The sequence below is a fragment of the Amorphotheca resinae genome (assembly GCF_003019875.1).
Source record: "Amorphotheca resinae ATCC 22711 unplaced genomic scaffold M430scaffold_2, whole genome shotgun sequence".
Classification (NCBI taxonomy): domain Eukaryota; kingdom Fungi; phylum Ascomycota; class Leotiomycetes; order Helotiales; family Amorphothecaceae; genus Amorphotheca; species Amorphotheca resinae.
The window spans coordinates 2,518,148-2,541,406 of record NW_020194472.1 but is presented as its reverse complement, the minus strand read 5'-3'; the positions used below and the strand labels follow the sequence as shown (position 1 = coordinate 2,541,406).

The window sequence follows — 23,259 nt, the reverse complement described above, 5'->3', positions numbered from 1 at the left end:
GTTTGGGTCTACTCTTGATGTTGGCATATACCCTATTTGTTTTCTTTTCGGCCTGGTTTATTGGATTCCACATTGGAATCCTGGGAGAGTTGCATTTTGTTCACAGGGCTAGGACGGGGATGGATGGGAGGAAGGGTGGGGAACCACCATCAAACAAAACCTACTTTCTCTAAAGCTCACTTGAGCGCTTTCTTAACGATGTCGATGATGTGTGTTATGAAAGATTTTCTATTCTGATACCGAGGCAGCCGCGCATTTTTATTTTGGTGGCGCTGAAAAGGACGGATTGGTGTGCATCTTTTCTATGCCCGTAGTGTTTATTTTAGTGGTGGGCGTGCGTGCATACAGTATAGTGTATATAGGCAAAGCACCTTACTGCGTAAGATGGAAGAAAGAACTGTTGAGTAGCTCCCTTTTTCCCCTTCGTCTTCGCCCTCTTCTCTTGAAATTGATGTGGGCTTCATTCCCGTCCGGTAATGGGGTGGGACCTAGATAGTACATACTATAAGGTAAGGTAGGCAAGTAAAAGCGCTACTAACTAAGGTAACGCGCCCTTGATCCGCAATTGATCTTCAACATCCGTCCGGTTCCTGTAGCAATTAATGGGCCACTACTTGCAAATCGTCGCCGGCGCCGATTGACTATTGCCAGGGCGGGAAGATGGACGGGCCAGTATAGAGATCAGCGCTCCGAGCAGCCACATACATGCCCGAAAGGATGTTGCTAGCAGTACCTGGTAGCTGGATCCATTCGCGACGATGCAGGGTACCGCACCGCTCGCTGCACCTCATGCTCTGCGACTATTCTGGTAGGACGGTACAGTTCGGATGAGGAGTGTGTTCTAGAGACGAGATGGAGAGAATCTTGGTTGAGCGCTGGACCATCCTGATTCCTAAGGTATTGTATACGGTAGCGCCCATCGCCGTAAAATTTTGCTGATAGCGGGGCCGACGATAAAGGGACGACGTACAGTAAGGTAGAAGCCGTCGACCCCGTTAATCCTCCCGCCGGGTCGCACCGCGTGAGAGGAAAGAGGTTTCCGGCGTATTGTAATTTGTACTGTATATTGTTACTATTACTATCCCGAAATATAGCGATGATATAGGGGGATATAGCGAGATATAGCGCCCTCCCCAGCCAAATCTCACTCTGTGATGCTTCCACGTCCTTTGCACTGCACAGCAGCGTACACATAAGATACTGTTCATACCGTCCATACATACATACATACCTACTATACCACCGCTTCTTGCATCCCACGCCCATTCATATTCCCCGATCTCTCTCTCGCCAATTCTCTCTCCGCCCGCTCTCTCAGCCACTCGAGCTCTCTCCATCGACGCATGGCCAGCGCGCGGAGCTTCACGATTCGCTATGGAGTGTGCAGACACAAGTGAAGCCTCCCAGCCCAGTCCTCCGAATAACGCTGCCAGTCTGGTATATTTAAACGGCCTCGACGCCCCGAGCACCCCGAGCACCCCGTTCCCCACTCCTCTCCTCTCCTCTCCTCACGGTCCTCACCTCGGGCGTCATCCATCAACCAGGGTACGATAACCCCACTCCGATCTCAAACTCGCAAGGCCCTGACGGATGGTCCCTATGGAAGCTATACAGATACGTTGCGATCAGCTATCCCTGTCCTGAACCGCAAGTCTCGAACTCGAATCTTGCTTGCCATCCCCCTGAATATAATGCCGACCTACCTCCTCCACGGCTTCCGCTGGCTTCGTGCCAACATCCGCATACACATCATCCTCAATGACCTCGAAGATGCCGCCGCCGAATGGATCGTGGCCCCCGCCACCTCCATCACGCTGCTCAACTCCTTCTACTCCCTGTACGATTTCCTGCCTCCCAGCATCCCGCCCCAACCCACCTACCCTCCGCCGCCGCCCATCCCCCCGGACGAGCTCTTTCCCCCTCCCGACGAGCTCGCGCCGCCGAAATCCCTCTCGAAGAAAAACTCCCGCTCCATGGTCTCCCTGAGATCGCTTGCGCGGCGGCAGAAGCCGGTGAATCTGGAGAGGCCGATGACGGGGCGGCCGCCGACGAGAGCATCAAATACGCTCGAGGTGAGGAAGGCGAGTGCTCCTTCGACGGAGGGGAGCTTTACGCCGAATCGGCCTCAGCATTCGCGCTCTAATAGTGTGAAGAAGGGGCCGTCGTTCAATGACTGGAGTGTGGTGAAGCTGGTGGAGCAGTATGATCCCATGGATATGTATTCGACGAGCCAGCCGTACGCGTATGTAGCCGATTACATGGTGGAGGTTACGCTGGGGGCTTCTCTGTCAGATGAGATAAATAAGTACGAGGCGAAGGTGAGGAAAGAGGAGGGGCCGCTGGACCCATCAGGGAGCGCTGGCTACCCCGATATGTTAGGTACGGCGGGAGATCTTGCGAGCCCGGGATTCAGTGCCCGAGATCTGAGACGGAAGAGCAGACGCCTCGGCTGGTTTGAAAAACTCAGAGACGAGTTGCAGAAGGGGGTGGATATTGGTTGGTATGTGGTGGTCTGCGGGGACGAGGAGAGAGTTACGCCGTCGGTGGAGGCCCTCCGTGGGAGGTACAGCGGAAGGCCGAGCACGGCGAGCGAGACTAGTTCTCAAAGGATGCCACGGAGTACTGGATTCAAAGGGATCTTCAGAAAGAGGAGTACCGTGGAGGAGTGATTTGGATGTCTTTATACTTGGAACTTTAGCGTGGTGTTGGAGGATATCTCTCTTCAAAAAGTCACCGGATTCAGGGGCGGCCAGGTAATATGTAAAATATATGGAGGAACAATGCGACTTCACTATAATCTCTTACCCGGCTTTATCATTGCTTCCCCTCGTAATCTCTCTTCCAGATCCTATCCCACTCTTCCTTGTCCACAGCGAATTCCCGCGCATAGTCGCTCTCCAGCTCATGCGTCCTCCGCCCCAGCAATACCAAGCTGTGTAGAGGCCCGCCCAGCAGTTCATCCGCATCACACAACTGCTTGAGGGTGCCACTCACAAACTTCTCCGTCTTCCCGCCCACCCTCGCCGCGCCAATCGCCAAACTCTCCTCTCCATAGACGCCATGCTGACCCTCGCCCTCCTCCCTCTTCATCTGCTCAATCTCCAACATCTGGGCCGCGCACTGGCCCACCGTCATATACCTCGGCGGCTCATAGATCTTCCTGCCGCGCGCCATATTCTCCAGACTCTGCTCCTTCACCTTGATATCCAGCAGCACGAGCGTGTGCAGGCCGATATTCCGATTCTCCCGGATCCGGTCGTAGAACGAGGCCGGCTTCCACGTCTCGGTGAAAAACACCATCGACACCGTCTGCCCGAAGTTGTAGAGCTGCAGGCCCGTCGCCCCGATCGCTGACATGATCGAGGCGTTGGGCACCGTGGAGATGGGGATGGAGAGCGCGCGCGCGCGCAGTACGAGGTCCGTGTGCGTCGTTGCTCTGGGCTCAGACTGTCAGTAAACCATCCCAGCCAGCCTGGTCAAACCAGTTTTGAATTGATTGATTGATTTCATTTTTTTTCCTTTTTGCCAATCTTGCGGGAAAGGGAGGAAGGAGGCTCTCGTACCCAAAAGGATCCCCGACGACCAAGAACGCAACGTCCACGTTCTGCGCATCCGCTAGGATATCATCGCTCGCCGACTCCACCATCTCGCGATCCGCGAGGATGACTTCTCGCCCATAGTAACTCTCCTACTATACATCAGCGTCAGTTCCCGCATTCGAGAGAGGGGGGGCGCGCAGAGAAGAAGAAGACCTACGAGCACGGATTTGTCGACGAGTAGAATGGATGTGTAGGCTTCGAGATAGACGCGGGCGGCGCGGCGCACGATTTCTAGCCCTTTGACCGTGATGTCCGTCTCGTCGGAGAGACCGAGTCCTATGAGGTAGAGCATGGTGATTTCTTGCGGAGCGGGGGAGAGGGGGGGGTTGTGAGGAATACGTTTATTTTTTGCGCGTGGGGTATGTACCTGTATGATGGGGAGAAGAATTTCTGCCCCGCGTGCAAACAGCGCAAACTCGAAGCTCTCGGTCTGTCTCCGCCTCGTCTCATCGAACCACCCACAACCTTGCCACCAACAAAAACGACCTCCTCTCAAGCACGCTCGATATCATCGAGCCTCACGCACCTTTCACTTCCACTACGCAGCAGCAGCAGCAGCGACCATGGCGTCCCGCAACAAAGGCGCCTACGAGAACGCGGCGTCCGACACGGACTTCCGCAAGAAATTCGACCGCGCCGAGTACGCGCAGCAGGCTGCGGAGCGCGAAGCCAAGGAGAAGGAGGAGCGGCGGCTGCGCTACGAGGCCAAGCTCGCGGGGAAGAAATACTACACGCCGCTGACGGGCGAGGAGACGTTGACGCAGGCGCGCGCCTCCCGCCTGGACGTCTCGAGCAATGTCGGCAAGGTGATGCTGGTGCCGGCGGGGGCGGCGACGGGGAAGCGGGGCCGCGGCGCGGGATTCTATTGCGAGGTCTGCGATCTGACTTTTAAGGATAATTTGCAGTGGGTGGAGCATGAGAATAGCATGCAGCATCTCCGAGCGATTGGGCAGACGGGGGAGGTGAAAAGGGCGACGGCGGAGGAGGTGCGGGAGAGGATCGACAGGGTGTGGGAGAGGATAATGCAGGAGAAGAAGGAGGATGTGAAGACGTTAGGGGAGAGGCTAGAGGTTAGGAAAGAGGAGGAGGAAAGGGAGAGGGAGGAGAGGAGGAGGAAGAGGAGGGAGCAGTTAGAGAAGAAGAGGCTGGAGAAGGAGAATGAGATCAGGGTAAAGAGGGAGTATGGCGAGGATGTACGGATTGAGGGAGAGCATGATGAGGATGATATGATGGCTAGTATGGGAATCACTGGGTTTGGCACTTCGAAGAAGTGATCTCGAGACATTGCATTCGATTTAGCGACGGCGTTGGGGGTCTTCATAATGCATGCATCGTCCATGGGAATATATGGGAATCCTGCCTCGATTACCGTAGGCATCTGTCTATTTGGGGTCAAAATATTCCACTTGCTTGTGATATCCCACTTCTCTCCTTCTTCCATATAAGTCTCTCCATTGTCTGTTCTCACATCATGAGCGAGGGTTCTCTACGCTGGATGCTCCTCACCCCACAGCTGGTCCCTAATGAGCTACTCTTTAACCTTACATACAAGCTTCTCCTATCTTTTCCTATCCCCGACCAATCTCCCCCGCAAACCCCCAACATGCGTGTGAGGGTATGGTTCATGTCCCCTCTGGCTGCTGTACTTTTCCGACTCCCTAGATTTTGCATCTTCTTGGTGATGGAAATTCCACAACAGTTGACTGTTTTACCATGCCAAACTTCTGCCATTTTCCCGAGTATTCTTGTCTGTGTCTTGATGGCTATGGTGTGGAAAGAAACAACACTGGCCTCTCTCTATATGGAGCTTCCTAGAAGTAGTAATTCAAGCGAGCCCCTGGCTTGTACCCCCGGAAACAGTCCTGTTGTAGATTTGATCCTAGCAGAGCGAAAAAACCATTATCAGCGACTGGAATGGCTTTAAGGGTTGCAAGATACATGTTATATTGCAGTATGGGATCTATCTCGTGTGTAGTATTCTGAATCTTCTGCCTTCCAGCTCCTCCCTCTCGTCCCATAGATAGTCCTAGACAAGAATTCGCAGGAAAAAAAGGCTATCAGCCTCAAAGCTCCCAAGTATGACATAGATGAATCCGAGCTACGCTCTTTGGATTTGCAAATCTCCGTTCTCTTCTTGGTATGCCCGCGTTGTGCTTCCATTCGTGTCGCTTCGAAGTTCAGCCTTGCGCCAAAGGAAAGGCTGAACGTTGGATAAACGCTACTGATGACTAACCCCACCAACAAGGCTCATCGACGACCTGGAAAAATTATTCTACTCCATCAGCCATTGCACCTCCCAACGATCCAATATGACTTCAGTTAAGAAATCTCCCTTCAATTTAGAGACTTGCGCTCGTCCCAATATTCTTGCGTTGGAACCATATCGCTGCGCAAGAGAGTAAGCTCCCAATCCCAACTTCTACACGCCTTGACTCACACCCCACTTCAGCGACTACAAAGACGATGGGACGAACATCCTCCTCGATGCCAACGAGAATGCCTATGGGCCGACCATCTCCCCTGAAATCTCCGCAGCTACTTCCCTGTCGAAACCCAAAGACCCGGCGTCAATCGACTTTCTGGGTCTCCACCGATACCCAGACCCTCACCAGCACGACCTCAAACAGCTCCTCTGCAACCTCCGCAATACCCACGTCCACACCTCGAAATCTATTACCCCTGCCAATCTATTCGTAGGAGTGGGCAGCGATGAAGCAATCGATGCGCTGCTGCGCTGTTTCTGCGTTCCCGGCCGCGATAAGATTCTCGTCTGCCCGCCCACATATGGCATGTATTCCGTGTCCGCGCAAGTAAACGACGTCGGCCTTGTGAAGGTTCCCTTACTCCCAGCTCCCGAATTCGACCTCGACGTGCCGGCCATCACCGCTGCGCTCTCTGGCCCCGAGGCCGCGAACATCAAGCTGGTATATATCTGCTCGCCGGGCAACCCCACGGCGTCTTTGGTCAAGAAGGAGGATCTGAGACGGGTGCTGGAACACCCGACTTGGAATGGAGTCGTCGTGTTGGATGAGGCATATATTGATTTTGCGCCCGAGGGCTCCTCGCTCGCCGAGTGGGTTGCCGAGTGGCCGAATCTAGTCGTGATGCAGACGCTCTCCAAAGCTTTCGGCCTCGCGGGCATCAGATTAGGAGCCGCATTCACATCACCGCAAATAGCGTCCCTGCTCAACAACCTCAAGGCACCATATAACATCTCCAGTCTCACAAGCGCAATTGCCTGCCAAGCATTGCAAGAGGGAGGACTAAGCGTCATGCGGGGCAACCGCGAGAGGATCCTAGCACAGCGAGACAGGCTCCTAAGAGAACTGCCCAAGGTGAACGGGATAGGGAGATTCCGGGGCGGAGCAGCGAGCAATTTCCTCCTAGTGGAGATCCTAGACGCAGCCGGTAAGCCCGACAACGTCACAGCCTTGAAGGTCTACGAGAGACTGGCCGAGAACAAAGGCGTCGTGGTCCGCTTCCGCGGAAAGGAGCACGGCTGTCTGGGCTGCCTGCGGATCACCGTCGGCACCGAAGCCGAGGTGACTCGATTCCTCCAGGAAATCGAGGCGGCCATCAGGGAGGTGCACGGCGAGGCTGGGGAGATCAATGGCGCTGCTGAGCAGCAGGCGGAGAAGCTGGCGAATGGCATTGTTTCGTAGATGCTATATATATATCACTCATATATCAATTGATAGAATAGAACATTCTTAGAGATGTGTTTCAGTGACTTGTGATGTATGCATGCGTAACTATATACGCTCGTGCTCTCCCATCTCTTCATATCTCCTCAATACGAATAGAACGATGCCATCCCATCCCATCCCATCCCATCCCACATATACCTAAAGCCAGATCTCCCTCCTCAAAGACCCAGCCAGCTCCCCTTAATCCCATCTCCATTCCACAGCTCTTCAATCACCTACCCGTATCAGTCATACCCAGCGCCATAGATCTAGGATCTCGGTTGGTATACCATGCGTCCCCTTACGCGTGAATGAATGGCTTTCCAATCAACCGAAAGCGTTCATCTATCTATCTATCTATAAGTCATACCTACCTACCTAACCCCTTCCCCTCTCATTACGCAGATAGGGATACGATACGAAGGTTTATATGTTTAAAGTCTAGATATACCTACCTACTTACCTATCTATTCAAGCTACGCGCCATCTAGAGACCAAGCAAGTGATGAAGACGTTATTATCACTCTCAGAGAGAAAAGCAGATGCAGAAATTTACGGTGGAAATGGAATCCCCTTTCCTCGAGAGAGGACTGAGGAAAGAGGTTTACAAGTTGTTACTGTGCTAGATACCTAGATACTTGCGAGCTTTGGCTCAGCTGAGTGATGGATTGTCTCCGTAGGGTGCCTAAATAGGTAGGTAGGTAGGATGGAGGAGGGAAAGACGAGACGATCGATAGGGCTGAGACGCGGAGACGCGTAAAGCGTTAGCGCTGATAGCCGAACCTCAAAATGAATATTCCGAGGGCGGCGCGTCGCGTCCGTAGAGCCGCAGGGTCCCAGACCGGGGATGCAGGGGGCCGTAGTTGTATCTGCGGATCGTAAGGTATATAGCTTCTAAAATATCAAGAGAGGATTCTGAAAGATTATGATAAACTCCCAGATGAGATATTCGCATTAAGAGCCACAGCGAGAGTTTTAAAAATCCGCTTCGTGGAACGCGCGCGTCTGCTGTAAATTCACTACCAAGCGGGGTGACCTCCCATATATCACACGTCCTTCGCCAAAGGAAACCCTCTCCTTCTTTCATCACCAACAACCGCGCGCGCACGACAACGATCTCGAGTCGGCGAGCGCACAAAGACCAAGAGATAGAGAAAACCTGTTCTTTCACTCTCAATCCCTTCTTCAAGTCATACCCCTTCTTCAAATCATCCATCAAAACCGCGCGCGCCCGACAACGATCTCGAGTCGGCGAACGCACGGAGCGAGAGATAGGAGACACCCTTCTTTCACTCATAACCCCTTCCCCTAAACATAACCCCTTCTTCCAATCATACCCCTTTCTCCCAATCATACTCCCTTCTCCCGCTCACCTATCAAAAACCGCGTGTGCGCGATAACAATCTCGAGTCGTCGAACGTACTGACAGCGAGAGATAGGAGAGACCCCTTCTTTCACTCATAACCACTTCTTCCAATCATACCTCCTTCTCCTAATCACAACCCATTCTCTCAATAATCCCATCAACCGCGCGTGCGCAACAAGACCGAGTCGGAAGTCGAAGAGAGGTATGTCATTCTTCCCCGGACTTCTCTCCAGCTTGCTTCTTTGCTTGCCACTCTACCACCTCCCTCCCCATCCCACACACGCGGCCCCTTCTTTCCCTTCTCCTTATCCCGATAGAACTGCCCTGATGGTCCCTTCTGTGCTAACTGGTTTTAGATATCCTGCCAGCACACTAGAGATCTCTGGAAGTTTCAGAGAGCGAAGAGACAAGATGGATTCTTTCAACCCTTCTCTTACTTCCATCATGGACAAGCTCAAGAGCGACCCTGGTGCTCTGACTGACCAGGACCTTCTCCAAATCAATTTGACTATGCTCACTGCCAATCTGGCACCAAAGGTATCCACCCGTTCAACCATCTTAATCTACCTCGGATGGCTTGAGATCCACCGTGAGAACCCAACCCCGCCCACTGAGTATTGGGGAATCACCTCTTGGCGTTGGGTTAACGCACTTCGCGACCGCGGAGTCAAGGAGCTGGAATTGATTCATGAGATGAACCAGTGGAAGGTTTCTTATGTTGCGGCCAATGGCGCTTTCAAATCTCGCTTTGACAGATATCCACCCACATCCAAGGATATCCAGAAGGCATTTGAAGGTGATATTTCCGGTTCCAAAGTAGCGAATGCTGCTTCTGGTAGAGACCACGAGGGCGATGAATTCCGGGAGCCACCACCTGGAGAGTACGTCTGCTTTCAATGCGGCGAACGAGGTATGATAAATCCACACTTGTACTTGATCAAGAACTGCTTGACTACTCTTCGCTCGCTGTTTTGACTTCCAATTCCAACTGACATTAGAAGCAGGTCGTCATTTGCAAGACTGCCCCAAAAATGTTAATCCCATGCTGGATATGTCACCTGACATGAACGGCAGCATCGAGGCTGAGGAAGAGTTTGGTGATGTCACTGGATTGTCGAGTGAGATTGATCGTTTCGGACGACTTGATTACAATCAAGGTCAACTTGAAGAGGAGAGTTTGAGCACCGCTTCTCCAGGCAGTGTTCTGCGAAACCGCCATAGATCAAACGCCTCAGAGAAGCTTCGTGACATGATGAAGACGCGCTCCGAGCGAGGCAACTTCCTCGGCATGAATATGGAGATGACCGGAATCAAGGAGCTGAGACAAAAGCGAGGCAGACGTATGGCCAGCACCCCCAGCCGATCATTCAATGATACCAGCCCCACCCCTGATAAGAGCCAATCACTGCGGAAGAGACTGCGTATGATTGAAACTTATGAGGCAAAGCTTATGAAGGGACAGGTATTGGGAACCACTCAGATGGACTTGGTCAGAAAGAAGGCAATCTTCCAAGCGGAGTTGGAGAATCTGGACCAGACTAGCTTTAGCCAACTGGACAAGGACTACCTCGGCGACACCATGATGGGTGATGGCCTTGACAATGTTCAGACTCGTCAAGCTCACTGCACACAGGCTTCCAGCGAGGAGACTGACTTAAGAGCCGCAGGAGACATGGGCCAATCAGCTCCAACCAAGCGTGGCTCGGCATACTCCCAGTTCGTCCATAAGTTGATCCAGAGCCGCGGACGTGAGATGACCGAGACTGTCAATAAGCCCAAGAAACCCCAGACCGCTCTGCAGATGTGGGAGGAAGATGACCAGCGCCGACTTGAGCAACTGACTATCTCGTAAGTAGTAAGACCTCTTTCCGTTTCTAGACTAACGGTATACCAGGACACCCGAGACTCCTGAGATGTCCATCGATTCATTTTGGGGAGGCCTTCCCGGTTTGCGGAGCCAGTCCAGTAGTTTGAGATCCTTCAGCCCGGTTGAGTACAAACACAACGGCAGATCCGATGCCAAGCTCACGGCGGATCATGGAGCCACCGGTCAAGGAATTCAACCCACCAGCAGCGGCAGCTCCACACCGACTCCTATCCCTACCACTTTAATGGCAGGGGGCCCCGCAGAGCAGAATGGTAGTCCATTTGCCCACGGTCATCAAAATGCTGGAACTTCCAGCAACAACTAGTCCAAACACCAAGGAACGGTACAACATAAAATTCTGGCTCTGCCCTCGAACGATATTTGCAAAAACAACAACAACATGAGTAAGAAAGTCTTCAAGTAATGTATAGTTGAAAGTGCTCTCCCACCAAACCTGATCGACACCATTGGAAAAAGAAACCCGGCCAAGCAGAAGGGTCTTCAAACCACACCAAGGGAGTGCCAGACAGACTGGGATTAGTGTTCTGCATACAACAAATATTTATGACTCCAAACTAATTGCTTGAGCGGTGTGGAAGACTGAGAAGATAATCTGAGAGGAAGAGGGCAGGAAAGATATGGCTGTTGCTAGAACACATGTACCACAGGACAGTTGACCTTGAGAATTCATCACTTGCTTTATCCTCATGTCGCGCAACCAGTGATACCTTTGTCTTGTGCATCTCTTGAATAGAACGCCAGGTTGCCAACCAATGCAGGATACTTTCTTGCGCCATCTGGTCCTCATTCCAGCTTATCCAGGTGTTCCAGTCGTGTAAGGACCACCTGTTTGCTTGTCTCCTCGATCTCGCCAGCTAGGAAGACTTCATCTAAGATCGCGTAGACCTGTGACATGACGCGTCAGCACAACTCCCTCATGTTGACTTCACGATTTCCCCTCTGCTCTGCTGTTCTGCGGTTCTGCGTTGTCGTGCGGCGGGTCGCCGGCACAGTCCTGACGCACCTTATAGAAATTGAATACTAGATCTAGCTCGCACACGTTCCCGAAGAAGCTGTCCAGCACTTCGACGAAGAAGTGTATAGCTTCTAGGTATGCTAATTCATTGTCGTTGGCATCTACACAGACGCAGAAGAAGAGGCCCGCGTATCGCCGGTAGACGATCTTGTTGTTGCGGAACTCTACGAAGTTGGACTGGTACTTCTGATCGCGAGGTGCGACGAGACGGTGTACCTGGAGAGGTGTCAGCTGGATTCACAGAGGGGAGGAGGGGTTGGAGGGCTGACTTCGCCCTTGAGCTTGATCTTCTCTTCATCATTGTACGGCGCGTACCATTTGGCAAGGCGGGTTTTACCTCTGCGGTCAGTTAGCTTGTTTCTTGTGAGATTGGATAGAGGAGCACATACTGCCGATTCTGGATCAAGATGAATGACAACACCATGTTGATAGCCCATGGGTGCCGCGCGTTGTAGAACTATGTGGAGGGGGGCTTCGCGTGTAGTTGTGGATGAATCTTGTACGGTGGCCGAGCGCCTCGCTTCGCATTCACTACGAAAGTCCCGGGTATTTCGCGTTACTCATCTCACAGCGCTAAACAATCACAATCAAAATGCTGATGATCAATTCAGAATATTGATCAGTTGTGTATTACCTTATGGCATTTGAATACGATGTCCAGTGTTCAGTGAACCATCCTCATCCTTTTGGATCTTAGCCGCAGCCCTGTCATGATTGATATGCGGCGGCAGATAAGATGCATGTGCCTGGAATTCGGGTACAGCACTTGTCGAGGAACTTGAGGTAGGCCTGCATCCGAAGATTATTAATAATAAGAGTGTTAGATCGGCAGTTCCGACGGGGTAATACTGTAGTGAGTTGTAACCCTCTTCCAGCCCCTCCTAGTAAAAAGTTGCACATACGGTTCAGGACGTACTGCTGTTGAGAAGAGTCAATACTGTATGCTTATCCCGGGTTTCTCATCATCCTGAGTTAAAATCATATTGCTGACGTATGTAAAGCTTGAATGTAAGTGCGGAGTAGGGCAAAGATCGCTCTTCTCAAAAAGCCTTTTGGTCTCAATTCATTCCACTTATTCCTCTAGACTTTAGATATCTTGTTGTGACTTCTTCTCATTTGATCTATCTTGCTGTTCAAGTAGAGACATAATTTCGCCAATCATTCCAAGCAATATGGCTCTCCCAGCTAGCAATGGCAAGACGGTTCTTGTCACCGGTATCAATGGATATATCGCCAGTGTTCTCGGACAACTCTTGCTTTCAAAAGGATACTCTGTTCGCGGCACCACTCGACGCAAGGCGAGTTCAGAGCCTCTTCTCAAGGGGCCTTACGGACCGTACAAAGAGCGAGTCAAGATCTATGAAGTCCCGGATATGACCATTGCAGGAGCATTCGATGAAGCTGCAAACGGTTTGTCTTGTTTCCCTCATGTGACCTATTTCCGCAACCTCCAAGACTGATAATTTCACAGGCGTTCATGGGATCTTCCACACAGCATCTCCATTTAACTTTGCGCTCGACACCTACGATGCAACTGTTACCCCCGCCGTCAAAGGCACCGAGACGATTTTGAATTCCGCCCTCAAAGCAGGCCCACAGCTGTCATCTGTGGTCGTCACATCCTCCCTCATCGCAGTTATAGACCCTGGTGCCGAACCGAACCATGTGTTCACCGAAGCCGAATTTGCTTCGACGGCTCTGGAGCGTGCGACCAAGGAACGTGACGAAGGGGTGAAGACGCCAGGCAATGTTTTGTATGCGGCGAGCAAGACTGCTGCTGACAGATTTACGTGGAAATTTAGAGAGCAGAACAAGGTAGGTCTCTGCTCTATAAATCTAGGCTTTTTGGATCATTGCATGATTTGCATTCTCAAAAAGGATATGAATCTTCCTTGGGTCAATACTATTAGTTTGGGGGTTAATATTCTAATACCTGCTATAGCCATCATTTGCCATCTCAAGCATAAATCCAGGGGTGGTCATCGGCCCACCCATCGTACTACCAGCTTCCGGATCACAACTTAACGAGACCCTATTGCCAATCTACAATCTCATGTCCGGGGCAATGAAGACCATCTCACCAAACATCGGCACTGGCTCATTCGTGGATGTCCGCGACGTGGCGTACATGCATGTCTGGGCCTATGAAAACCCCTCCAAAGCAGACGGAGAGCGGTACATTTCCTTTGGAGGCTTCGGGCCTGTCCAGGCAACCGCAGACGTCTTGCGTCAGAAATACAAAGGGACCAAGATCGCGGAGAATATCATCCTTGGCAACCCGGGTGAGGGATATGTAGGCTATGATAAGGAGACGGGAGAGGTGAAAGCGGTTGAATACCCTCCTGGAAATATCCGAGCCAGTGGGAAGAAAGCGGAGACCGAGATGGGCTTGAAGTTCATTCCGTTCATCCAGAGTCTTGGAGAGACTGCAGATGTATTGGAGGCGCTGCTGTAAGAAGCGAGTTGGTCCGCGAAACGAACCGGTCCGCGATACAGTTTGGTAGCGATCCCCGTACAAATTCTATCTTGACCCATTGCAATCCAACCACCACTTCGACCACCAAAACTGCTCCACTATTCGTGGTCATCATGTCCCAGAACCACAGTTGATTCAGAAACCCCTTTACAGGAGCGTATCTAACTAGCCAAATATTTTCTTATAGCGAACCCGTCAGAGAAGGTCGTTACAGCCGCGCGGATATACAATATTAATCGAAAGACCTTGAGCAACTCGATCCACAGGGCTAATAGAGCTCCCAAAGCCTATGGGGCCAAAACAAGATACTCTCGCCAGGCCAAGAACAGGCAGTTCTTTGGAGTGAACACCAAAAGTCGACACACTCAAGCGAAGTCGACGATTAGGGGGATACCTATAAGTCGGACCAAAGACCTCCCACCCATGGGTTTTATTAGACTCGCTAGGTAGTCTGGGACTAGCACTTTTGGAAGATGTGCTCATAAGTATGTAACTTTTGCTTTTGTACAGTCAGGCGTAGCCCACAATAGGTAAGATAGTTGATTAGTCGTCAAATTGGTGTTTTTGGGTCCTTATCTCTACTTTATATATTCTCGCGACAAGAACATCCAAACTTTGTCACTTCACAACTTTAAAAATTGGGCGTTTGAAAACTTGACAAATTGACAATCTACGAACTAACAACTCGACACCCTGTTAATTGGACTTCGAACTACCGTCAATACAACAATGGCATTACGCACCTTTGTACCTGGATCCGAGGAGGACAAACAGATAGCAGGGATAGTAATCGACCTAGAGGATCCAATCGATGATTTCGCTCAGGCAACAGATACAGCATCGTTGGCTAATAGACCGCAACGGCAATCACGGTGGTGGAAGCGAGTCAAGCGACTTCCTTCTGCCCTTAGTCCTCTGACCGTACAAAACAAACAACACTTTCAGGAAGGAGAAACTAGCATAAGGTTAGAGAACAAGGCTGATAGCCCCCAGTTGTGGTGGTAAGAGAGCACCTTCCTTCTATTATTTCTTTTACTCCTTTCTTTTCTTCCTTCCTCACACAACCACGACTACCACATCCACCACCTCTTTCTTCTACAAAATGAGTCTTACAGACTGTTGTCTCACTATTTCTGGGTAGAGCATGACATTAGCTGGCTTAGTGTTCTCGGTTTCCTGGCCTACGTAGTCTTAATTACTCCTTTTTTTGTATAAGGGGGTTACAGAGACTTTTCGGGTAATGATTTGTTAATGCTTTTGATTACTCTTATATATCCTTAGTTAGTAGTTAAGCTAATCCTCTGCTTCTATACTACAGTTTGGAACCCCAAACGGCTTCAAAGAGGGATAGGGAGAGCCTGGAGAGGTGGGAGAGGGAGAGGGAGAGGGAGAAGTGGGCGAGGGAGAGGTGGGAGAGGGAGAAAGAGAGGGAGAGGTGGGCGAGGGAGAGGTGGGACAGGGGGAAAGAGAGGGAGGGGTGGGAGAGGGAGAAAGAGAGGGAGAGGTGGGCGAGGGAGAGGGAGAGCGAGAGACAGAAGTGGGAGAAGAATAGGTGGGACCGGGAGAAGTGGGAGAGGGAGGATTGGGAGAGGAGGAGGTGGGAGAGGGAGAGGGAGAGGGAGAAGTGGGAGAGGGAGAGGTGGGAGAGGGAGAAAGAGAGGGGGGGAGGGACAGGGAGAGGAGGTCATGGACAGTGATGGACCTGATGGTGTAAGATATATCCTTGACATGAGCATTCGGAACTTCGCTTGCTTTATTCTACACCAAACTTGTTATTTCTTCCTGAAGAAAGCCGCCGATGAGCTCGCCCATCTACAGAGTCTCCTCCACAAGCACGACCTCTCCACCAAAGTGTCCATCAAGCTAGTCCAGATCTACTTCCCGCCTTTGGTGAGGTCAACGTCATCCCCTACTGCCCAATTCCCATCCTCGGACCAACAAAGCCCATAAAACGCACCTCCTTATTTCACGGGAGCCTTTATCTCATTCAAGCAGCACCAAGCTAGGGAATCGATAACGAACCCAGGGGCTCGAGTGGCCCGACATGTCCCAGCACGCGTTTTTCGTCTTCGAGTTCTGCCATGCCATCATCCAGCGCGCTTTACAAACACAAATTCAAGCTCTCGTTCGAACCAAGCGTCGAAGAAAATGGCTGGACCGATCTCAAGTACCCAAAAAATTGTGCCATCTTCCTCGCCCCCAGCAATAAGTTATAATTCCTCTCCAGATTCGGGAAACTCGTTCAACACGACGACCGATTAGCCAACAAAGTGTTTCAAACCTAGTAACTTATGGCCTTTTTTGTCAAATCTTCCGTGGAGATAAGAAGGATTTGTTTGAAGCTTTCATAAGAATGTTATTGTGGCTCTCGAGCCTATTAGGAGGTAGTATTATTCATACCGTGGTGAAACTAGTAAACTACTGCTATTGCAGAGCTGGCAAGACGCAATTGCAGCCTTCAGGATCCTACGAACCCCAATACCTTGCACGACATTGACCCTCAAGTATTATAGTAGCAGCAAGTGCATTACTACATGCTACCATACTACCTGGAACCCGTCATCAACTTCACATGGCCATTGAGACGGAAGACATCACGACTGTTGAATCCCAAGTCGAATAGCACATATTTTTATGGCCGTTGATTTTTCGAGAAGCTATTCCCCCAACGAAAAAGGTGGCTATAGTTGAAGTCATGAGAAAGACCACGGCAGATGCGGTTACTATGGCTGCCAAATACATGATTTGTTGTTATCTTTTCCTTTCTTAACTATTCTGTGGGAACAGGTCAGTTCTCTGCAAGACAACCTCATGGGTTGGCGAAGATTTGCAACTTTGCAAGGTTCCAAAGCGCGTAGGTAAAATCCAATAGCTAATTATAATTCCGTGAGAGCGTAATGTACAAGTTAATCTTCAATTGATATAGACACAGCGGGATAGGGAAACATCAAGCCAAATGAAAGGAGCAAAAGGTTATCCCAAAAGAAGAAATCAAGTGTAAACGGAATGAAATGCCGGTTGTCGAGTTAATCAGACCTCACTAAACTTTGAGAGCACTCTCAGGGAATTCTACTAGTATATTCTCCTTGGATTTGAGAGCGTTATAAGACATAGTAAGTAGATGGGTACAGTAAAATTGCTCGTCACTTCCATTCGGTTCGAAGGTGGTGAGGGTTTAAAAAGACCTATGATGTAGAACCTCATCGACGATCTCAATGCTGGTAAGGTATTATGATGGCTTGCAACTCCACAAGCCACGGTCTTCTCGTAAGGCACGGTACAGTTAACAAAAAAATAAAAATAAAGAATAAAAGATGGCGCAACTTCACTCCTTCTGTGCTTCTAGGAGCGCCGCGCTGCATACTATCTCACCTTCCGCTCTGTCACGTGTAGCCTCGTTGCTTTGACAGATAGTCTTAGCCAATCATATAATTCCATCTTCAGCCAACTTTAATTAAGCTCTAGCCAATCATTTAATTCCATCTTCAACCACTTAAGCGAAGTGGAGATCACTTGTCCCTCCTGGACTACTATATAAACTTCTCTCCGAACCTTGAGACAAAGCCTTTCCCAACTCGAATATCCTCAACCTCGTCCCAAGGTCAACCTCCATAATCCCAAGCCTCTTATGCTTCCTCCCCTTCATAGAACAAAACAAGAGATGAGAGCAGAGGACGAGAGGAAAACAACACAAGAAAAGCTCTCAACCTCTCTTGAATTACTCCAAGATCTTTATCTTCAATACGTGAGTGTCAGTCCTACTTCTCCAAAGTCATCAAAGTCATATTCCATATTACATCATGTAAGCCTCTTTACTTGTCGATCTACTCCTCTCTTGCTTCCTTGGTCATTAGATTCATACCTCTTCCAAGTTCCATTCTTTATTGTCTCTCACTGAGTCACTGTTCTACCCTCTCACACTCATCTATCCTCCCTCACTGTTCTACCCTCTCACACTCATCTATCCTCCCTCACTGTTCTACCCTCTCACACTTATCTACCCTGCCTCCACGCCCTTTCCTCTTAATTCATCACTCCGTTCCCCATCAGTAACCCAATGTCTGGCTTGGGTCAACTGAGCAAACCTTGATAACCTCTCCAGTCTATGCTAGACCAACCATCCATCTCGGGACCAAACAACTTTCTACCAGATGGTGGTCTACCTAGTCTACGTCTCTCAGGCGCATTTGGTGAGTGCTTTAGTCTACACACATTTATCACCAGTTGCCACTCAAAAGTGAGTTATTCTCACTCCTCTCCTTTTTCTCTCTAGATCTTCGATTGCGTCTATACAATTTCCTCACGAATTCACCATCCTTCAACTTTCAATTCTTCTCAACTTGAATACTTAACTACGTACCTCACGTAAAGAGAGACCAAAAAAACAAGGTTAGTAGCTTCAGCACGGTTCGAATAACACTAACTCCTAATAGGCTCGAGAGCCACAATAACATTCTTATGAAAACTCCAAACAAATTCTTTTCTCCACAGGAGGTTTGATATCTCTATCATAGTCCGATCAACACTAATCTCGAACAGGCTCAAGGAACCGGGTATAGATCGTGTCAACGGCAGAAAAACTCACTTTTCGTGCAACTCCAAGTTCCCACCGCGGCGAGTCTCTCCACGTGGTATCTACGAACATACCTATCTGCCAGCGAATAAGCCAGAACACCTCCCCACAGTCTTAGTTAACCATATCCCCTTCGTCACTGGCATGAAGCTGGCCACTTCTTGTCTTTGATGTTGGGAGGACTGGTTGACGAACGACTGGAAGGAGGTAGGGATTGACAACATCCAACTTATTCCCTTGGTAACGACTCCTCAAATTACATACAGTAATCCACTCTTCGACAAAACATTTCAGAACGCCTTGTACTCAGAAAACCAGCTTCTCGACGCACTACACCAAACAAAACAAATACAAAAAAAATCAACACATCAACACATCAACACATCAACTAATCAACTAATCAACTAATCAACTAATCAACTAATCAACTAATCAACTAATCAACACATCAACTAATGAACACATCAACTAATCAACACATGAACACATTAACACATTAACACATCAGACAATAAATTTCTTCGACCAGTCATCTCACATTCATCTCCTCCACTAATTTATGCTGCACCCACGAGACCGCCATGTCTTACCAAAACAATTAATTTCCATGTCTTCACATCACTCGAGAAAATGCAAACCAAAAAACCACATAAGGTACGCTTACAACTCCTCGAATGATATTTTGCTCTAATCTATCATCGAAGTTCGACACAACTCTATCGCTACTCTAGTACCGGTGGTCTCGTGGGTGCCTGCTTCCGTTCACATAATCATATTTCAAAAACTACAGTAAGAGGTCATCTAATTATTGAAACTTCCACTCACTGACGTTCATTTAGAATTTATCAACTCAAGGGGACGGGGGAGGGGGGGGACATAGGGTCCTGGCTCCACTGGCTGTTAGTAGCGCAGGCGGTTGCTGTCAAGAGGGGAGATAATTGAAGCCATCCACGGGGATTGAGGGCTTAATGGGCGAGGGTAACTGACAAGTACAGATGTTTCTTGAACAAGACCAGTGTTGACAGACCTTGAGACAACCATCAACTTGTTGGGAGACTGAGGAGAAGTCCGCGCTCATGGGAGAGATGGTAAGTGGTCTTTCATTTGCACGTCGGATTGTTGATGGACAATATGCTGATATCTCGAGTCTCCCTAGAATTCATGACCGGAGGCGTAGAGTCAGGGGCACCTGGCTCTACCAACCTCGTGTCTACGACGGTGCTCCTCTCTCTCAGTCATTTTGCTCTGGAAATCCCTGGAATCGAAGCGAGTGTTGGACGCCTGAAACGGAAGTTGGTCAGTTTTTACATGCTTCACTTGACAATGAAAGCTCCTCATATGAGGGCCGACGGAATCGCTCCGGCGTGCACTGAAGGCTGTCTCTAGAAGGGTGGAAACTGTTCGAGTGACTTGACCAGACCTGTTTTGCAGACTACTTCGGTAGACTCGAAAAGCGCTGGACCTTCAATTGTCGTCTCCGCATCAAGTATGCATCCGATGAAGAATGGGGCATCTCACCTGTTTGAGGAGGCATAGGCGAACGATCCTGCGGGACCTTCTGTGTTGTTGTTGTTCGGCTGGTACTGAGGACGCTTGGACCAGTGCTGAGGCACTCATGTTGGAATCAACGGGGAGGGGCTTCTTGCGACAGCACTACTAGCACCAGATGGAGAAGGACGAAATGGGGGTGGGGGTAAACTCAGGGGGGCAAATGGGAGGAAAGGGGACGGGGACGGGGGAGGGGGAGGGGGACGGGGGGGTTGTGGGATATGGGTGGTATGACTTCGAGGACGAGCAGATAGTGACAGCCCATCATTGATGTTGTACTCGGTACATCCTTGTAGACGTCAGGCAAAATTGCCACTACAATGGACACTATCAAAGGAACCAAATGAATTATGCTCATGAGCGTGATATCAGATCAATTTCCATTTTATTCAGCTGCGTCTGCGAAGAGTGGTCTTTTAGTAGCAGCTCCCCAGACCTGGAACCCAGCTTGTCTCCCACATACGCCATCTGAGCCAGACTGCCTGAAGCATCCAAACTTTGAGGAAGAATGAGCCACGGAAGGAACTGAACGCAGTCCGAATAAAAGAAAACCAAACATGTTTTTGGAGCGTAGGTAGCCAATAGCATTGAACTATCTATTCTTGTATTAGGTAAAACAAAGGGACGAGTCTTACACCTGATGGCACGAAAGGACTACTGAAAGTAAGTGACGGTTAGGTTGCTTGTCGAAAGTTTTGATTCATCAGCAGTATGGTAAGTAATAGAGGGGAGTACCATACAGCCATTTTGCTTATGGTATCGAGCATTGAGATGCAAGATCTTGTTGACTACTGTTTCTTTCCAGACCATTTGGCGGACCTCAAACGGGAGTATAAAAGGAGTATACGAACTCTTGGCGATTATGGATAGACAACGGCATAAGGGTTCTTCTACACGAATGAGTCAATCTCATGGTGGATCTTCAAAGATGCTGAGGCCGTTGTGCGTTGTTGTCAGAGAATTCATTCTTCTTGGCTCGTCAAGGCTGAGGTTCTCATGATGATGGTTCAGCATTCGGGGTTGAAGAAGGCTGTGAGGCAGGCGACCAATCAGAGGTAAGCTCGAGAATCGCCAAAACAACTCCACGAAACGTTCCTATCGCCTCGCCCATTGCCTATTGTCCATTGTCCAGAAATGCTGCTCCATTTCTTACTCCCAGCGTCGCCTTGATACTCAACTCTACTATGGAACGCTCCAAGTTTGATTCCCCCTCACACCCCGACGACACCACCTAATTACCTTTCGCAGCCATGGCTATCGTCGACGAATATCTCAAATCCATTCTGGGGCTCCTTCGAGCAAAGAATTCCACCGAACTGCAGTTCTACCTTCGAGTCGAACCGGACCCGCAACTACCCAATAATTTTCTTCAATTGAGTCAGGAACTGAGGGCGTCATACCGCGACAGCAATGTCCTCGAGCAACACATCACGAATCTGCTTCCAGAGAATGACGACGACAAGGCTGACGAAGGGGATGTCTGGCCAGGCTTCCTAGCTTTCATAAAAGAATATCTGGAATATTGGAGAGATGTGAACTTTGATGATCTGCTGGAGACGCATTCACAGCTGAGCGGGCTTGCCAAGTATGTCACCCTTTCGCCGCTCATGACCGTTTCATAACCAGGGCCCTCCAGTGCTTGCATTACCGCCTTATCGAATTCACAATATGGCATTATCATCCTGCCAACCGCTATTCAACTGTGCTTTAGCCTGGCAAAACTTGCCATGTTGCTCGATAAGAGACCAGACTTAACGAGTCGACTCCGCAAAGTTGCCAACGTCGATCAAGGCGAGACTAGGAAATCATTGGTTGAGGGCACAGCAGAGTCCATACAAAGAGCCTTTACCATGTGTTTGACAGAGAGGAGCTCGAATCGGAACGGAATTGGGAAAGATGGCAAGCCCGAGGGGAAGAAAGTGGGCATATATTCGTTCGCAAACTTGGTCCTGAAGTTGCTCTTTCAGGTATGTCTTTGGCATCTCCAAGCAGACGGAATCCCTATGAACATCGTATAGTGCCGGAAGACTCGACTAGCAAACCAACTCTTCACCAACATATCCCAGCACTCGCCCCCATTAGCACTCTACCCCGCCAGTCAACGAGTTACATATCTCTACTACCTCGGCCGCTTTCTCTTCTCAAATAACCACTTCTACCGAGCTCAACTATGTCTCGAATCCGCATACAGCCAATGCCACGCTAAATGCACGAACCAAAGACGCCTCATACTCATCTACCTCATTTCCGTAAATATGATACTCGGTCGATTCCCTTCCCCCCAAATCATGGCACGGCCCGAGGCAGCAGGCATTCTCGAGAAATTCGCTCCTATCACCAAAGCTATTCGGAAAGGAGATCTCGTGGCCTTTAAACATGCCTTAGGGCCCGAATCCGGCAATGAGCAGTGGTTCTTCAAGAAAGGTATCCTCCTGCCATTGCTACACAGATGTGAAGTACTCGTATGGCGTTCTCTCGCCCGTCGGGTCTTCCTGTTGACTTACCAATTTCCAACCGATCCTAATTCCCGCAAAGCACCAACACTCGATCTGGTAGACCTGGTCGCTGCGGCGCAATACTGCCAAAAGGTCTTAGAAGGATGGCAAAGACCGGTCGATTCAATGGCATTAATGCAATCCGGAAGAACTCATCCAAATTCATTATTCATGAAGACACCAGACCTTGTTCCTCCTTCTAACAGGAAGAGGCTTGTTGCTCACCAAGGCACGGTGTTTGGAAACAAGATGCCGAATTTAGTAGAGATCGAGGCCATTGTTGCAAGTTTGGTGCAGCAGGGCTTACTGCATGGCTTCATCAGTCACAACCAAGGGAAATTCGCAATCCTGGGCTCCAAGCAAAGAGGTGGACCTTTAAATGCCGGCTTCCCGACAGTATGGAGTGTCCTGAAAGAGAGAGCCGAGAGCGATGGCCGAGACACCGAAGTCCCAGGTTGGGTCCAGGGGGAGCGCAAAGGAGGAATGGGCGGAGTTGTCAATCTGAGCGGCATTGCGCGACCAGTGGGGAGTGGTGGTTGAGTTGGGCTAACGCGAGAAGCATCAACGAAATCCCACATGTACGTCTGGTTACTGCTCAGATTAACGACAGTCG

At 49.9% G+C, this 23,259-nt stretch overlaps 12 protein-coding genes across 12 annotated transcripts; 8 read left to right on the top strand and 4 right to left on the bottom strand.

Annotated features, from left to right (window-relative positions):
* Positions 1-627: 627 nt before the first annotated feature.
* M430DRAFT_206790 (hypothetical protein) lies at positions 628-1,478 on the bottom strand. Its single transcript, XM_024864345.1, has one exon. It carries the CDS (start codon positions 1,264-1,266, stop codon positions 724-726), a length of 543 nt encoding a protein of 180 aa, XP_024724391.1. The 5' UTR covers positions 1,267-1,478; the 3' UTR covers positions 628-723.
* On the top strand, positions 1,445-2,865 carry M430DRAFT_206798 (hypothetical protein). The gene is made up of 2 exons (XM_024864346.1): positions 1,445-1,545; positions 1,615-2,865. The coding sequence occupies exon 2, from the start codon at positions 1,692-1,694 to the stop codon at positions 2,667-2,669; it is 978 nt and encodes a 325-aa protein (XP_024724390.1). The 5' UTR covers positions 1,445-1,545; positions 1,615-1,691; the 3' UTR covers positions 2,670-2,865.
* Positions 2,815-3,891, bottom strand: M430DRAFT_16498 (hypothetical protein; the record flags this gene model as incomplete). Its single annotated transcript, XM_024863473.1, has 3 exons — positions 2,815-3,436; positions 3,564-3,688; positions 3,757-3,891. 3 exons carry the CDS (start codon positions 3,889-3,891, stop codon positions 2,815-2,817), a joined length of 882 nt encoding a protein of 293 aa, XP_024724389.1.
* Positions 3,892-4,071: 180 nt separating this feature from the next.
* Positions 4,072-5,021, top strand: M430DRAFT_134572 (hypothetical protein). Its single transcript, XM_024862362.1, has one exon. The coding sequence runs from the start codon at positions 4,163-4,165 to the stop codon at positions 4,871-4,873; it is 711 nt and encodes a 236-aa protein (XP_024724388.1). The 5' UTR covers positions 4,072-4,162; the 3' UTR covers positions 4,874-5,021.
* Positions 5,022-5,908: 887 nt separating this feature from the next.
* M430DRAFT_96221 (hypothetical protein) lies at positions 5,909-7,261 on the top strand (the record flags this gene model as incomplete). The annotated part of the gene is made up of 2 exons (XM_024869938.1): positions 5,909-5,997; positions 6,049-7,261. The coding sequence occupies 2 exons, from the start codon at positions 5,909-5,911 to the stop codon at positions 7,259-7,261; spliced, it is 1,302 nt and encodes a 433-aa protein (XP_024724387.1).
* Positions 7,262-7,994: 733 nt separating this feature from the next.
* M430DRAFT_206748 (hypothetical protein) lies at positions 7,995-8,798 on the bottom strand. Its single transcript, XM_024864344.1, has one exon. The coding sequence runs from the start codon at positions 8,637-8,639 to the stop codon at positions 8,070-8,072; it is 570 nt and encodes a 189-aa protein (XP_024724386.1). The 5' UTR covers positions 8,640-8,798; the 3' UTR covers positions 7,995-8,069.
* A 57-nt stretch (positions 8,799-8,855) lies between these two features.
* On the top strand, positions 8,856-10,843 carry M430DRAFT_25538 (hypothetical protein; the record flags this gene model as incomplete). Its single annotated transcript, XM_024865258.1, has 3 exons — positions 8,856-9,561; positions 9,656-10,499; positions 10,546-10,843. 3 exons carry the CDS (start codon positions 8,856-8,858, stop codon positions 10,841-10,843), a joined length of 1,848 nt encoding a protein of 615 aa, XP_024724385.1.
* Positions 10,844-11,322: 479 nt separating this feature from the next.
* M430DRAFT_96291 (hypothetical protein) lies at positions 11,323-11,978 on the bottom strand (the record flags this gene model as incomplete). The annotated part of the gene is made up of 4 exons (XM_024869949.1): positions 11,323-11,424; positions 11,543-11,770; positions 11,824-11,893; positions 11,944-11,978. 4 exons carry the CDS (start codon positions 11,976-11,978, stop codon positions 11,323-11,325), a joined length of 435 nt encoding a protein of 144 aa, XP_024724384.1.
* Positions 11,979-12,238: 260 nt separating this feature from the next.
* On the top strand, positions 12,239-14,486 carry M430DRAFT_134564 (hypothetical protein). Its single transcript, XM_024862361.1, has 5 exons — positions 12,239-12,493; positions 12,556-12,562; positions 12,639-12,964; positions 13,026-13,369; positions 13,497-14,486. The coding sequence occupies exons 3-5, from the start codon at positions 12,727-12,729 to the stop codon at positions 14,007-14,009; spliced, it is 1,095 nt and encodes a 364-aa protein (XP_024724383.1). The 5' UTR covers positions 12,239-12,493; positions 12,556-12,562; positions 12,639-12,726; the 3' UTR covers positions 14,010-14,486.
* A 150-nt stretch (positions 14,487-14,636) lies between these two features.
* M430DRAFT_206701 (hypothetical protein) lies at positions 14,637-15,838 on the top strand. Its single transcript, XM_024864342.1, has 3 exons — positions 14,637-15,031; positions 15,349-15,423; positions 15,637-15,838. The coding sequence occupies exons 1-3, from the start codon at positions 14,760-14,762 to the stop codon at positions 15,725-15,727; spliced, it is 438 nt and encodes a 145-aa protein (XP_024724382.1). The 5' UTR covers positions 14,637-14,759; the 3' UTR covers positions 15,728-15,838.
* A 3,334-nt stretch (positions 15,839-19,172) lies between these two features.
* Positions 19,173-19,623, top strand: M430DRAFT_206685 (hypothetical protein). The gene is made up of 3 exons (XM_024864341.1): positions 19,173-19,257; positions 19,308-19,392; positions 19,443-19,623. Exons 1-3 carry the CDS (start codon positions 19,211-19,213, stop codon positions 19,539-19,541), a joined length of 231 nt encoding a protein of 76 aa, XP_024724381.1. The 5' UTR covers positions 19,173-19,210; the 3' UTR covers positions 19,542-19,623.
* Positions 19,624-21,401: 1,778 nt separating this feature from the next.
* On the top strand, positions 21,402-23,186 carry M430DRAFT_95035 (hypothetical protein; the record flags this gene model as incomplete). The annotated part of the gene is made up of 3 exons (XM_024869874.1): positions 21,402-21,736; positions 21,788-22,118; positions 22,170-23,186. The coding sequence occupies 3 exons, from the start codon at positions 21,402-21,404 to the stop codon at positions 23,184-23,186; spliced, it is 1,683 nt and encodes a 560-aa protein (XP_024724380.1).
* Positions 23,187-23,259: the final 73 nt, after the last annotated feature.

Bases quoted from the DNA above. Each gene is read 5' to 3' on its own strand.
- M430DRAFT_206798 (XM_024864346.1), top strand. From the start codon at position 1,692: ATGCCGACCTACCTCCTCCACGGCTTCCGCTGGCTTCGTGCCAACATC.
- M430DRAFT_134564 (XM_024862361.1), top strand. From the start codon at position 12,727: ATGGCTCTCCCAGCTAGCAATGGCAAGACGGTTCTTGTCACCGGTATC. The intron at 12,965-13,025 runs GTTTGTCTTGTT...ATAATTTCACAG, and splicing joins ATTCGATGAAGCTGCAAACG to GCGTTCATGGGATCTTCCAC. The intron at 13,370-13,496 runs GTAGGTCTCTGC...TACCTGCTATAG, and splicing joins AATTTAGAGAGCAGAACAAG to CCATCATTTGCCATCTCAAG.
- M430DRAFT_206701 (XM_024864342.1), top strand. From the start codon at position 14,760: ATGGCATTACGCACCTTTGTACCTGGATCCGAGGAGGACAAACAGATA. The intron at 15,032-15,348 runs GTAAGAGAGCAC...TCTATACTACAG, and splicing joins GATAGCCCCCAGTTGTGGTG to TTTGGAACCCCAAACGGCTT. The intron at 15,424-15,636 runs GTGGGCGAGGGA...GAGGTGGGAGAG, and splicing joins AGGGAGAGGGAGAGGGAGAA to GGAGAGGGAGAGGGAGAAGT.
- M430DRAFT_206748 (XM_024864344.1), bottom strand. From the start codon at position 8,639: ATGATTGGGAGAAAGGGGTATGATTGGAAGAAGGGGTTATGTTTAGGG.
- M430DRAFT_206685 (XM_024864341.1), top strand. From the start codon at position 19,211: ATGTCTTCACATCACTCGAGAAAATGCAAACCAAAAAACCACATAAG. The intron at 19,258-19,307 runs GTACGCTTACAA...CTATCATCGAAG, and splicing joins AAACCAAAAAACCACATAAG to TTCGACACAACTCTATCGCT. The intron at 19,393-19,442 runs GTAAGAGGTCAT...ACGTTCATTTAG, and splicing joins ATCATATTTCAAAAACTACA to AATTTATCAACTCAAGGGGA.
- M430DRAFT_206790 (XM_024864345.1), bottom strand. From the start codon at position 1,266: ATGGGCGTGGGATGCAAGAAGCGGTGGTATAGTAGGTATGTATGTATG.
- M430DRAFT_134572 (XM_024862362.1), top strand. From the start codon at position 4,163: ATGGCGTCCCGCAACAAAGGCGCCTACGAGAACGCGGCGTCCGACACG.